Genomic DNA, 14,241 nt, shown 5'->3' with positions numbered 1-14,241 from the left:
CAGACAGGAACCCACACAGCGTGCCTGCAAGTCCTCACTGAGCGCATGGCACTGCACTGGGCCCTGGGGCTGGAAAGGGGACGTGGCCTCCTGCCCCCAGGCAGCTTACATCCCAGGAGACAGGACTAACTCAGTGTGGTGAGATAATACTAAGGCCCATTGATACAAAATGCAAAAAGGGATCTGAAAGAGACAGGACCCTGGTCCCAGGAAACCCCTCAGTACTGGCTGGGCAAACCGCGGTGGTGGGTCATACAGACCCTTTGGAAACATCTGTTGCTGTCACCTGCCTTTATTTCCCTCTGTCAACAAGCAGTACCACTGGGTTGTTAAATTCTCTCCTGAGGATATGCAAAGCCGCCTGGGATGCAAATGTGAAGAGAACAATCTAAAGTGACCCCTCTGCTGAATTAAAGAATCATTTGCTTGGTAAGAAAAAATCATAATGGTGACGCAGCTCAGACGCAGCCCTGGGGAAATCTTCACCCGGCGGGAGTCAGTGAGGCCGCGTCTGTCCCCACACCAGGTCCTCAGGATGCCCCTGCCCTGTGTCACCACCCTTTCTATGGGAGGCAGAGTGTGCATCAAGGTGAGCCAAAGTTTTTCCTAAAACAATGATCAATCAATGAGTACTGAGCTGGTTAACAGAAAGGTTACTGTGCCTCAGTTTCCCCATCTCCAGGTTAAAAGCAGTGTCAGAATCTACTCAATAGGATTGCTGGGAAAGTCAAATGAGTCACTGCTCGTGGAGCACTGAGTGCCGTGTCCAGCACACAGAAAGGGCTACGCCCGTGTTTGTAAGATAAATAAATAAAACCATACTGGGTAAAGGAGAAAAAGAAGAAAAGAGATTAGGGTGGGATCCCTGTGGTGGTGGTGACAAAGGACGACTTCACAGAAGAGTAGGGTTTGAACTGGGCCTAGAATGACAGCAGAGGACACCTTGTCCTCTTTTCTCAGGCTGTCCTAGCTCTTTGAGGTCTGTGTGCCTGCCCCAGCCTGGCAGGACCCCCTGAGCTGCCGGGTGCAGCCAGGCAGCACTGTTGCTGGCTGCCTAGTTGGGGGCTCCCAGGACCCTCTGGGCCCTGCAGGAAACAGAAGCAGGGTCCTGACCCCGCTGGCCCAGAAGGCCTGTGAGTCCTGCTTTGTTTGCAAGCGAATGGGATGTGAGCACAGACACACCAATATCTTTCTGTAACCCAAAATGAGACCTATAGTTCTAGTACAATTCTGGGCACAGTGACCCAGAATCTTTGGAAAGAGGCCTGTCCTAGAAAATGCAGGACCTGTGCGCACAGGGCTGCAGCCTCAGTGAAGCGCTATCAGGGGACTGAGGATAATTCTGGGAACCACTGCCCCTCCCCATGTGGAGCCGCAACCTCCAGCGTGTTCCCCATGACACCCACATCAGGGCAGAGGGCGTGCTGGGGGTACCAGCTGTGCAAGAATGCGTCAGCTCCCACTGGCTCGGAGATCCTTTCAGCAGTCAGCTTTCAGAGAACAGCGACTCTGCCAGGAGCAGCCCTGCTGCCCTCTTACGTCAGCTCACAGGAATCCCCCTGACCCCCACAGGTTCCGGTCTCAAAGCATCCCCCGCCCCCGCCCTGCCTGGTGATCCACACCAGGCAGGCCCCAGGGCCTGCAGACAGGGGCTGGGGTGGATGGGTGGGTAGCCCACTCCAGGCCTGGTGGTTGGAGGGGGACCGGAGTTGGGGACGGCCATTGGCATGTGTGGGGAGCCCGCTTGGGAAAGAGGTGTCCAGGTCTGTGACTGCAGCAAGAAGAACACAGGGCTGGGCAGATTTCATGAAAAACAAGAAGTCCTGCTGGCTCTCTCCCAGAGCCAAGGGGAGCCCTGCTTTTGCAGGAAGCCTGCCAGCTGCTGAGCACGTCTGCTCCAAGTATGCATTGCGGAAGCAGGTGCGGACAAGAAAGGGGCCACGTACTGAACCTGACAAGCCAGGGGAGGCCTGCACGGTGGGCCCTACAAACTCAGAGACCTAAAAATAGCCACATAGATGGTTCGGAACTAGAACTTCCTAACTAAAAGCAGGTCACGGTGGGCAGTCATGTCCTAGGCTAGAATCTTCCTGAACAAAGGTCAGTCTTCCCCTTGACTGAGTTTGTCCACTGTCTTTTTGAATCTACAATAACCAACATTTGGAATGGCCGGGTAATTTCCTTTTTTTCCCAGACACCTCCAGGCACTGCCACCACAGCAGAGACCACAGATCCCCTGGTAATTGTCATCAGTTTGGCTCAAATAAATCCATAAAAATTCTTACAGGTTTGGATGTTTCTTACGTTGACAGGGAGATTACACAGGATGGGGTCTGGGACCCACTGTGAGACAGAAGTGAGCCAAAACTCAGCGATCGCCTGGCCCCAACAACCCCCTACACTGACTGGAGGCCACAGTGCCACGTGGGTCTCTGGTGTGTCTCAGCTCAGAGCCAGTGTCCAGGAGAGCCCAAAGTTCCGACTGCTTCCACTCTCCCAATGCACAGTTTTCCTGGTAAAAGAGCAGAGGTCCCTTTGCAGAAAGCTGGGACGAAGATGAACAGTGCGAGCTTCAGGCAGCGCACCATGGTCCGTCCTGGAGGGGACCCAGCCCCTCTCCACTCAGTGGGCTCTGGGTCTGAAAACCTGCTCCAGGCTGGTCACTGACTGAGGGCTGTGACTTTGTTCTTACGATTCAGGTTCGACCTTTGTTTACTTGACCTAGAGCTTTTCTGCTCATAGAGAACAAGAAAGAAGTTAGTAGGCTTTCTGGCTATAGTCATTCCCCACACACAAAGGGGGACCCCTCCAAAAATAAATTTTCTGGAGGGCAGGCCTCTTGTGGTACAGGCTTCCCCGGCTAGGTGAGTGTTCTAGGAACCCATACGTATCAGTGGACCAGGTGGTGTTACTGTGAAAGGCTGCGTTCGGCTTCAGTGAATCCTTTTTAAGACTTTCCCAGTACGTTTGCCCATTTCATGAAGAGTGACTTACAAGTGCACCTGCCAACACTGTACTGAGTGTTCAGCAGTTTGTGACCAAAAATGTGCCCCACCCTCCCTAGTCACCTCATTTTACCCTGAGTGACCTTTCTTTTGCTGTTTCCCCAGATAAAAAAATCCTCAAAGGGATGAAACAAAAAAATGGCAGAAACTCTAAAAGGCATCAAAATCAATGAGCTCAAAAACTGTTTTGAGCAGTGGGGAAAAAAAGCCTCAATGGATATATTGCATCGAAGGAGAGTACTTTGCCCTGGCTGGTGTGGCTCAGTGGACTGAGTGCCAGCCTATAAACCAGAAGGTCGCTGGTTCGATTCCAAGTCAGGCAGGGCACATGCCTGGGTTTCGGGCTGGGTCTCCAGTTGGAGGCGTGTGAGAGGCAACTGATCAATGTATTTCTTGCACATTGATGTTTCTCTCCCTCTCTTTCTCCCTCCTTTCCCCTCTCTCTAAATATAAATAAATAAAATGTTTTTAAAAAGTGGAGAGTACTTTGAAGGTGACTGAAGTTTAAACATGTAAGAATAAATACATGATTTTTCATAAATAAATCTGGGGTGTTTTGGGTCCCCACCGTACGACTTTGCAGTCAGTGACGAATGCACATTGGTGGTGGTGTGTCGCACAGCCAAAGCGTGCAGCAGGTTGGGGTAAGTGTGCTCTATGAGGCTTGCACCTAACGACGTTTCTCAGAACGTGAGCCTATTGCTAAGCAGCACACGCCTGTTCTATACTTCGCTCCCAGGAACAGCATGGCCAACCAGCCAGCGCCGCGGGTCTGTGCATGTCAGGCAGTTATCCCGATTGCTGCGTGAGCCTGCTGTCCACGCCATCGCCATGCCCACCTTGCCTTTGGTGGCTCAGTGCTGCCATTTGGCCACTGACACCTCAGGATCAATTACCCCCATAGCATTTTGGTTTTTTTTTATTTTTTATTTTTATTATTTATTTTTTATTGATTATGCCATTACATTTGCTCTATTCCCCCCTCCCTTCCCCTCCACCCTGCATACCCCTCCCCCACCATTTCCCCCTTTAGTTCATGAACATGTGTCTCAAATTCTTTAGATTCTGTATTTCCCCTACTATTCTTACCCTCCCCCTTATCTATTTTCTATCTACTGTCTATACTACTTATTTTCTGTACCTTCTCCCCCCTTCCCCTCCTCCCACTCCCCTGTTGCTAACCCTCCCTGTGATCTTCATTTCTATGGTTCTGCTCCTGATCTAGCTATCCTCTTAGTTTGCTTTTGTTTTAGGTGTGGTTCTTAATAACTGTGAGTTTGCTGTCCTTTCACTGTTCATCTTTTTTATCTTCTTTTTCTTAGGTAAGTCCCTTTAACATTTCATATAGTAAGGGCTTGGTGATGATGAACTCCCTTGAATTTGACCTTATCTGAGAAGCACTTTATCTGTCCTTCCATTCTAAATGAAAGTTTTGCTGGGTAGAGCAATCTTGGTTGTAGATCTTTGGTTTTCATGACTTGGAATACCTCTGTCCAGCCCCTTCTTGCCTGTAAGGTCTCTTTTGAGAAATCAGCTGATAGTCTGATGGGAACTCCTTTGTAGGTGACTGTCCCCTTAGCTCTTGCTGCTTCTAGGATTCTCTCCTTCATTTTAATCTTGGCTAATGTAATTATGATGTGCCTTGGTGTGTTCCTTCCCGGGTCCAACTTCCTCGGGACTCTCCGAGCTTCCTGGATCTCTCGGAAGTCTATTTCCTTTGCCATCTTGGGGAAATTCTCCTTTATTATTTGTTCAAATAATTTTTCAACTGGTGGTTGTGCCTTTCCCCCTTCTGGTACCCCTATAATTCGGATGTTGGAACGTTTAAAGATGTCCTGGAGGTTCCCAAGCCTCTCCTCATTTTTCTGAATTCTTATTTCTTCATTCCTTTCTGCTTGATCATCTTTTTCTTCTGTCTGGTCCTCTCCCTTGATTTGAGTCCCAATTTTCTTTCCATCACTATTGGTATCTTTTGTATCAGCATTCATTTCAATTAATTTAGCTTCCATATGTTTCTCTAATTTGTGACTAAAATCCACCAGTTCTGTAAGGATCTTTATAACCAGTGTTTTGAACTGTGCATCTGAAAGACTGGCTATTTCTTCATCACTTAGGTCTATCGGTTCTGGGGCTCTGAGTGGTTCTAGAGCCATTTTTGGTTTATTCGTGCTGTTTAGTGAGCGGAGCAAAGCCTTAGTTGTTTACCAGGACGGGGCGACCCAGGTCGCTGGTTTGTGACGCTGTGTGTGGGGGCGGGGTCAGAGAGGGAGCGATGGCGTTCCTCTCCGCTAGCCCAGCGCATCTAGTCACTCAAACGCCTCGGGCTTGCTTATCCGATCCTAATTTTGCAAGCCTGCTGCACCGCGCGGGTTTCCCTTCTCACTGGTTTCTCCGCACGTAAATGCGCGCGACTGAGCGACCCACCGCGCCTATTCCCTGTGCGCTCCGGCAGCCAGCTCGCTGGCGATTAGCCCTCGGTTGCCTGCGCGCCCCGCGCACCGCCCCGGGAATTTTTTCTTGCTAACCTGCTCTGCTTCTGGCCTCACTCCTCGTACCGGTCCAGCCGAGTATCTAGTTGTCCTTTGGACTCCGTATTGTCAATTTTCCGTGTGGCTTGGTTGTGACTGCTGTTAAAAATAGTTGTTCTTAGATTTGGTTGTGCACAGAGGCGAGGTGGACCCTCCACCTACTTCTCCATCTTGGCGGAAGTCCCCCCCCATAGCATTTTGGTGTCCCGGTTCAGAGACTGGGGTCCCACTGTGAGGTCTGGCCGAAAGAGAGGTGCGGTCAGAGCCCTCCTGGGGCCCTGGGGCTCCCCTGGAAAAGCTACTCCTCAGGCCTGGCGAACGGTGGACCCTCCAGGCCCTCCGGGGAGGCAGTAAGTCTCAAATGACGAATCCACTGTGTCAATGTGAGAAACATGCAAACCTGTCAGGAATGTTGTGAGTTTATCTGAGCCATACTGACGACAGTTGCTGGGAAGCAAAACCTCAGCGGCGGATTGAGAAAATGCTCTGGAAAATGGCAGTTTCACACCTTATTTTATACATTAGAATGGAAGGAGAAGGTATAAGGAGGTTACATGAAATCCACTGGTGATAGATTAGGGAGGCAGGAAAAAGTGGGGAAACCTTTGGGATTGGATAAAAAGTAAAATGATAAACACTTCTTTCATTAAGTATGTTTTATTGATTATGCTATTACAGTTGTCCCAATTTTTCTCCCTTTACCCCCTTTTCCCTGCTCCCCCCTTCCCTCCTGCAATCCCCTATCTTAGTTCATGTCCATGGGTCGTGCATATAATTTCCTTGGCTTCTCCGTTGCCTATGCTATTCTTAACCTCCCCTTATTTTGTACATACTATTTATGCTTCTTATTCCCCGTACCTTTCCCCCCATTCTCCACCCTCCACCTCCCCACTGACAACCCTCCATGTGATCTCCATTTCTGTGATTCTGTTCCTGTTCTAGTTGTTTGCTTAGTTTGTGTTTGGTTTTTAGGTTCAGCTGTTGATAGTTGTGAGATTGTTGTCATTTTACTGTTCACATTTTTTATCTTCTTTTTCTTAAATAAGTCTCTTTAACATTTCATATAATAAGGGTTTAATGATGATGAACTCCTTTAGCTTTACCTTGTCTGGGAAGCACTTTATCTGCCCTTCAGTTCTAAGTGATAGCTTTGCAGAGTAATCTTGGATGTATGCCCTTGTTTTTCATCCCTTTGTATAGTTCTTGCCAGACCCTTCTATCCTTCAGTTTCTTTGGAGAAATCAGCCGACAGTCTTATGGGCACTCCTTTGTAGGTAACTCTCTGCTTTTCTCTTGCTGCTTTTAAGATTCTTTCTTTATCTTTAACCTTTAGCGTTTTAATTATGATGTGTCTCAGTGTGAACCTCTTTGGATCCAATTTGTTTGGGACTCTGTGTGCTTCCTGGTCTTGTATGTGTATTTCCTTTGCCAAATTAGGAAAGTTTTCTTTCATTATTTTTTCAAATAAGTTTCCAATTTCTTGCTCTTCCTTTTCTCCTTCTGGCACCCCTACGATTCGGCTCTGGGCCCTTTTGGAGATGTCCTGGAGTCTTCTCAAACTCTCTCTGTTTTTTGGAATTCTTGTTTCTTCGTTTTGTTCTCATTGAAAGTTTACTTCTTCCTTATGTTACAAATCATTAATTGGAATCCAGGCTTCCTTCCCTTCACCGTTGGTTTCCTGTGGATTTTCCTTTATTTCCCTCGGTAGAGCCTGCATTTCTTCCCTCACGCTTTTGCCGTATTCAATGAGATCTCTGAGCATTCTGACTACCTGTGTTCTGAACTCTGCATCTGATCAGCTGGCCATCTCTGCATCGCTTAGTCCTTTTTCTGGAGTTCCGTTCTGTTCCTACTTTTGGGCCATTATTTCTTTGTCTCCTGATTTTGGCCTCCCTGTGCTCCCTGCAGCACAGGACTGCCAGCCATACCCTGCTTTTAGTTAGAAGGTTTCAATTTCACACCATCCTCTGCGGTTACTTTAAGTCTCTGCGTTGGTAAGGCCGCACACAGGTCTCCTTTGAGCTTGTCAGGTTTCGTATGCGGCCCCTTTTCATCCACACCTGTAAGCTTCCAATCTCCCTAAGCCTCAGGTGCCCCATCCTTCCCTGGGCAGGGCTGATGGCAGCTTTCCCAGGCCCAGAGCAGCTGCCAGGCTGGGGCACTGTGGGGCAGCCAGGCGGGAGTGTGTTGGGGTGACGGGCGGGTGGTTGCTTTTCTTGGCTCCAATGGTAGAAGCTGAGAAGGTTACGGAACTGGCCAGCAGGCCGGTGTTCTTCAAAGTATTCAGAGGTTGGGAACCCCAGGGTAAACAGGAAGGTCTGGGCCATGTCTGGAGGTGTCTGGGGTGGGGATCACCACGAAGGTTACCCCTGGGGCGACAGGGAGCCTGCCCAGCTGAGCAGCACAGCCACCAGCACTTAGCCTGGGGACCGAACCAAAACAGCCAGGCCGAGCCCAGGGACCTGGAGGGAGAGCTGGGGCTGCATCCCACGTGTCCCGGCTCCCTGGCTTGGAAGGAAAGGGTTGGGAGTCCATACTGTGCAGGAGTGTGACCCCCACAGCGGCAGACCTGCGCTTGCACCTTACCTCTGCCACTTCCCTCTCTGACTCACCTCCTCAACTCCAAAATCAACCCCTACTTCCTAACACCGTGAGGACTGAATGACTAAGGGCAGAGCCTGGCACAGTGGAAGCACTCAGGACACGGGTTAGCATTATTAAAAGGAGATGGAAGGCCCCACTACCAGCCAGTGCACCCCAGCCGCCAGCTTGTCACTGGGTGCAGACCCTCCACCAGACACCCCTCTGGGCAAATTACTCTAAGACCCGTTATTTTTTCCTCCGCCCACCCCCCGCCACTGGGGAGGTATTATATTTGGAAATCATAACAAAATCATAAGATTTAATTGGAATTGGTGTAACTGATTGAATTTCCTAACTGTTTCTGTGAATTCCCAATTTTTTTCAGACTAATTGGTTACCGAGGGCAAGGAAACATTTCTTCTTAAGTTGGCGCTGTCCTGGTTCTGCCCCCGTCCCTGAGCTGGCTGTCAGCACTGAGAGGGGAGGTTTTACTTGCATGGCCCCTCTGCCACACCCTCCCCTCATTCTGCCTTGTCATCCTTGTGGGGTCTGTCTCCCACAGGAGTGTGACTTACTCAGGGGTGAGATCTGCCCCACCAGAACTCGCTCTTCAGAAAGCCGGCCGCAGCCCAGAAAAACGCGCCTTGCGCGGGCCTCTTACTTGTACACCTTGGTGTTGTATGTCTTCTCCCCAGGGAAGCCGAACATGCCGCAGACCACATGGGAATTCTTGGCTGTCCAGTGCTTGTCACAGATCTGCTTCCAGGCCTTGCCCTCCTTCACCTCCACGTAGCCCTCCGTCACGGGGGTGCGCTTGCGGTAGGTGGAAAGGATGGGTCGGATCCGGATGTCCTCCACCTGGATATTCAGGTTCTGGGCGGGAGGAGGCAACGAAGGACACTGGTTATTAGTCTCCTGCCCAGCCATGGAGAGGCAACCCAGCCAGACTGCCCCCATCCCTGGGCCCTGCAGGGGGCTACGGGCACCCCTAGGAGCACACAGTACAAAGCCACCATTATAAAGCACTGCGCACAGGGGTGAGTGAGTGTGACTGTGGGCACCCAGGAGAGGGAGCAGGGGTGACCTGGGGCACCAGAAGACTCGGAGGGCCCCAGTAGCCTCTGCCATGTCCCCCCTAAAAGCCTGGAGAACAGAGGGCAGCAGCCCTAGCCCCCTGGCAAGGGTCTCAAAATTGTAACAGAAGAGAGAATGTGTTCTCTGAATTTTTATGTGCTGTAGAAAAACTAACCTGGATTTTGTATTTTACTCCTGAGCATATGTGTGCTGCATGTATGTGAGCATGGGAACGGCTATGTGTGTGTGCATATTGTTCCTGAGACTGAGGGTTCAGGCAGATGAGACTCAGCCAGTGGTGCCACCCTGCACACCACTTAGGATCCTGGGGCTGGCCTTTCTGAGTGAGACCATCCCCAGAGGGGGCAGGTAGGGCTCGCAGAGGAATGGGGTGGGGAAGCTGTGTGTGCAGAGACCCAGGGGGGAAGCGTCTGAGGACCAAGGGATTGGGGGGGCACCACTGTGACAAAGAAGGGAAAGATTCTAAATGCCCTGAGGCTTTTGCAAAGCCCCCTCCTCACCTGCAGCCCCATCCATCTTTCTGAGGCAGTGAGCGAGAGAGGCAGGACCCCACCGCTGGAGGCAGAAGAGGCGGGGTGGGGGGCAGGAGCTCACTGCAGCGTGGGCTCTCCTCCCTGCATACCAACACTGAGTAGCAAGTCCCTGCCCCATACCGCCTCCTGGTCCCAGGGATTTGGTAGAATGGAAGGCCTAGAGAAGCCAAGCTAGGGGAAAGAAATGAGGGGCTACCCCGGGGTTTATGCTTTTCTGAGGCTCCCCAACCTGCCCTCAAACACCACAGAAGCTTCCTCTTGAACCTTTCACTTCCAGCCCCCATCTCTGCCCCTACCCCAGGGGGCCACCACCAGCTCCTGTAAGGCTCCCTAGCTGAGTCCCTGCCTCTGGCTTCCTCCTCCATTCCTCCGCAGGGCCAGCCACCAGAAAGCTCTTTGTAATCATGCCCAATGACTTCCTGCTCTTGCCTATGGAGTAATGCCCAAATTACTTAGTGGGGGGCCCACAGCCTGACATGACCAAGTGTACCTCCCTTTGGAGCCCCTCAATGTCCCCAGCCGCCAGTCGATACTCAGACCCGATGAACTGCAATGCAATACAGCTGTGGAATGGAGCCCCCCCAAGTAAAGCTGAAAGTGCTTTCTCTCCCTTAGTCCTCAAAGAATAGAGTGAGGGGCGTTATAGCTACTGCCCTCCCATTACCCAGATGGGAGGGCTGGCTGATTCCAGAGGTCGCCCCAGGCCTACCCAGGGCAGAGCCCCTGAGGTATATGGCAAGAAGCTCTCTGAGCTGGGCAAGTGGGGAAGGAGTGGGGCCAGGTGTGGGTGCTGGCAGGGGACACCCAGAGACCCAACCCAAACGCCAGCTAGGATGTCAATGAACCAGGAAGTTGAACAGGACCATTATTTGAGTGCCCAGGGACTTGTGACTCCTCGCCACTGGCTTCAGGGTGCAAAGTCGGGCCAGGTGCCACCAGTCCTGCAGGACGGCGGAAAGTACGTGGCCAGCAGTGATGGCATTTGGCCCTGGTTCCTTCCACACAGCGTGGAAGGAGAGCTGCCAGTGGCAAGCTGATGTTGGCCCGCTGGGATCCTGCATTCTTTACAGCTTCCATCCAGGCCACAGGACCCATGCCACCGAGACACGTGGACAGGGGCACGCCGAGAAAGGGCTGAGGTCTAAACCAACCCGGGGGCCAGCCCCTCCTGCCTCTTCCCCTTTCACAAGCCAGCTGGAATTCCAGCGTGTAATGCGTAATGCCCTGAAGGAAAGTTACTGCGGTAACATCAGCCCTGCAGCTTCTTCACAGGGCAGGCAAACTCATTACATTCACAGATCTCCCCTCTCACCCCACCCCTACACCTACGGTGGGGCAGAGCACAGGCCGGCTGAGGGCAGATGTGGAAGATGGACCTCAGCATCCCTGCCACGACAGGAGAAGGAAGGCCTGGGGGTGGGAGCACCCAGCTGAGCCCTGTAACCTGCCCTGGTGCAGGAGAGCATCCCTCAGCAGGAGTATAACTGGTGGGTTCTCAGATGGGGTAGCAAGGCTGGGAGAAGCGAAAGTGCTAGAACAGGTGCCACTGTTCTCGCTCTTTCACCAGCTCGCTGCGTTGTGCGCATGGGGTGACCATGTGTGTCTGTATGTGTCCGTGTTATCCGTACAGGCCTCTGTGGGACGGGCCTTTTTGTGTGTTTGTGAGCATGACAATGTGATGTGCAGGGCTGTGTGTCCCTGCTGTGTGTGTGTCTCCCTGCATGTGGAGTGTGTGCCTGTTTGTGCACCCATGTGGTGGAGGACCGGCCCAGGGGGACTCGTTCACTCCAAGCTGTAGGACAGCAGTTGGGGCAGGTTAATCTTCATTGTTTCCTCAAAATGGAATGTCTTTCTTCACCCTCCATGGAAGCAGTGCCTTCCCATTCTGTTGGGATCAAATCTGCCTCATTCATTCATTCATTCATTCACTCATTCAACAAAATACATTCTCTCCCCTTCATGGACCCTGACAGACTTCTTCTCAACCACAAGGCCTGCCTCTCTGAATGATAATGACCACAAGGGCCCTCATTTATCAAACTCAGAGCTTCCGATCCATCTCCTCAATCAATTCTCAAGACAACATGAGAAGGCTAATGCTATAGCACATCACAGGGAAAACAAGAAAATCTGGCAAGGTTTTGCAACTTCTCCAAGTTCACATGGCTGATCAGTAGGTAAACAAGGGAGAGCACCGAGGTCTGACTCCTGACCTGTGCTCTCAGCTCCTAACTACCGGCCTCTGAGTGGGCCTTGCCCCTACCCAGCCCTGTCCACTGCCTGGTGTTGAGTTCACCCACACAGGTCAGGGCCTGGGGCTCAGGCCTCTGGGTGGTCTCTTAGGGGCCTGCCCAGTGCGTACATATTCGAAATCCACCCTGCACCCACCTGGAGGAGATGAGAGTCAGATCTGGGGGCACGCGGTAGGGGCAGAGCTGCCTCCCGGCTGCTCTTGACTCAGGCCTGAGGCTGCAGGGAAACCCTGCGTGGCTCGGATTCAGCGCTCACTGCTAGTTAACGAGCTCACATGGGCTGGTCAGGGACCCCGGTATCGGAAAACACAGCAGACTCACAGCACTTCCCTGCTTATTTCACTGCTGTGGAATCCCTTCCATAACCACAAGTGTTTGGATTTTGTTCCCCACGAAGTTTAACTCCAAAATAGAAAAAACAATTTGAAACACTAGAACATATACACATTTTTCTCTTCTAACAAAGGGCTTGCTAGACTTGCTAGTTTTACCCAGAAGCTGGTAATGCATTTGGCACATCTTAAAATTAAAAATAAGTTCCGAATGCGGTCTCTCTTGCTGAAGACAGTAGTTCACTGAGCTCTCCAAAAGGCCTTTCCCCAGGGAATCCACAGAACCTTCTGTATTTGTCCTACTTGGTGCTTATCACATCCTCAGGGAGAACCTGAGTCCTGGAAGGGATTGTCACCGGCTTCCAAAATGGAAAAGCAAGGTCCAGCAAGGCCGGGCCCCGCCTACCTCGCCAGGGGATGGTTAAGAGCTTGGATTCCCAGTGGTGCGCCTGACCGATATTTCGCAGCTTCTGTGAATGACTTGCAAATTCCACAACGTGACAGTGTAGGGCTGTTGGCAATGAGGAAAAATCACTAGTTTTGAAAGTCCGGTTGAAGATTGCATCAGAGAAAGACAAAGGGAGGCAAAGCAAGAAGGCAAGCAAGCCTGCAATGCAAAACCTTCCTAGGACTTATCAGACCCTAGGCTCCCAGTCCAGAGCCTCCCTGATCTTCCAATCCCATTCCCTCTCCTCCCTCTTTCCGGCCAACCAGATTCTCCCACTGCCATGCTGACGTCACTCCTTGGACCCTCTGGAAGGCACGTTCACAGGGACCAGGTCTTTGCCAAGGGTCCTCCTTCCCTCTGCTCTGGGTCAGAATTTAACACCAGCCCAGCCTGCCCCCTCCTGAGTCATCCTTCCTGGAGTGGTGCTGGGGTGGGAAGACCGTGATGGAGATGTGCCAGTCCTCCTTCATCCCAGCAGAATGTGGGACTGGTTGGCACTGCACAACCTCTGCTCCCTTAACAAGCCCCTTCCCTCTGCTGCTAACAGGTTCCTGCCTCTCGCTCTCAAAGCCCAAAGCGTTCTTTATTCAGCTATTTTAAAAATCAGCCTTCCAGATAGAGGTCCACTTTCCCAACAGCCAGCGTGGCACCTGCCTCAGCACCTCGGACCGAACACACCCAGGATGCCCCTGGCCCTCCCTGCTTTCACTGTGTGGGGCTCCGGCCCGTCCAGCTGGCAGACCAGAAGCCTCCCATGCCCTTCACATGGTCGCTCGTCCCCACTCTAAGAGCCCGTCCTGCCCAGCAAGGCCTTTTCTGTCCTTCCACCACCTTTCTGTCCCCATCTCTGTTACCCAGTCAGGGGTGTAATGCGGGTCGTGGGGGCAGAAGGGCACCATAATTCGGTCACTTCACAAAGGCCCTGAGTGTCTCCCCAGTCTGCGGGGGTCGCTGGCACATTCACCCACGCTGACCATTGTGAGTGTGTGGTCTTGCTCAGAACCATCCTGTGACCCCCAGGCCTTACGCCCCAGTTAACAGCCACCCGGACCTTCTATCTCATTCCCTCCCTCCCCTTTTTCCAGCAGGTGGTCTCCCACGGCCTTTCCAATGTCACACTTTGAACTCCGGCACTTCCCTCTTCTCCTCTCTACCTATCAGAATCCTACCGACCCCCAGGGACCGTTTCATTCATTCATGCAAAAAATGACGTAACAGCACTCTTGGAGGTCCTGCGGTGTGAGGTAACCAATTAAGCAAGTCTTGCTGATGGAGGGGGGAGGAGGCAGCCCCACCGCCTCTCGTAGCCCCTCTGCCAAATGCCCCATTCAGGCAGGTTTGACTTCTCCCTGATCCCTCCAACACGTGTTTTCTGGGCCAATCACTCAGTCCTTGGCTATCCTGTCTTACACTGCTCTTTACCTGTGGTGGGTTTATGCTGCCTCACCGGACTGTGAGTCCTTCA

The 14,241-nt window shown here is 51.9% G+C and overlaps 1 protein-coding gene across 2 annotated transcripts in view; it reads right to left on the bottom strand.

The window, feature by feature from the left end:
* LOXL2 (lysyl oxidase like 2) overlaps positions 1 to 14,241 on the bottom strand; it is a 94,292-nt gene that overhangs the window by 32,739 nt on the left and 47,312 nt on the right. For both annotated transcript variants that reach the window (XM_037152680.2, XM_037152681.2), the window contains exon 4: positions 8,778 to 8,989. In XM_037152680.2, coding sequence (XP_037008575.2) covers positions 8,778 to 8,989 — 212 coding nt within the window. The remainder of the gene's footprint in view (positions 1 to 8,777; positions 8,990 to 14,241) is intronic.

The sequence above is a fragment of the Artibeus jamaicensis genome, unplaced genomic scaffold, assembly GCF_021234435.1.
Source record: "Artibeus jamaicensis isolate MK-2021 breed Jamaican fruit bat unplaced genomic scaffold, CSHL_Jam_final contig_477, whole genome shotgun sequence".
Taxonomy (NCBI): domain Eukaryota; kingdom Metazoa; phylum Chordata; class Mammalia; order Chiroptera; family Phyllostomidae; genus Artibeus; species Artibeus jamaicensis.
Note: the sequence above shows the minus strand (reverse complement) of the source record. Positions and strands in the feature narration are given on the sequence as shown.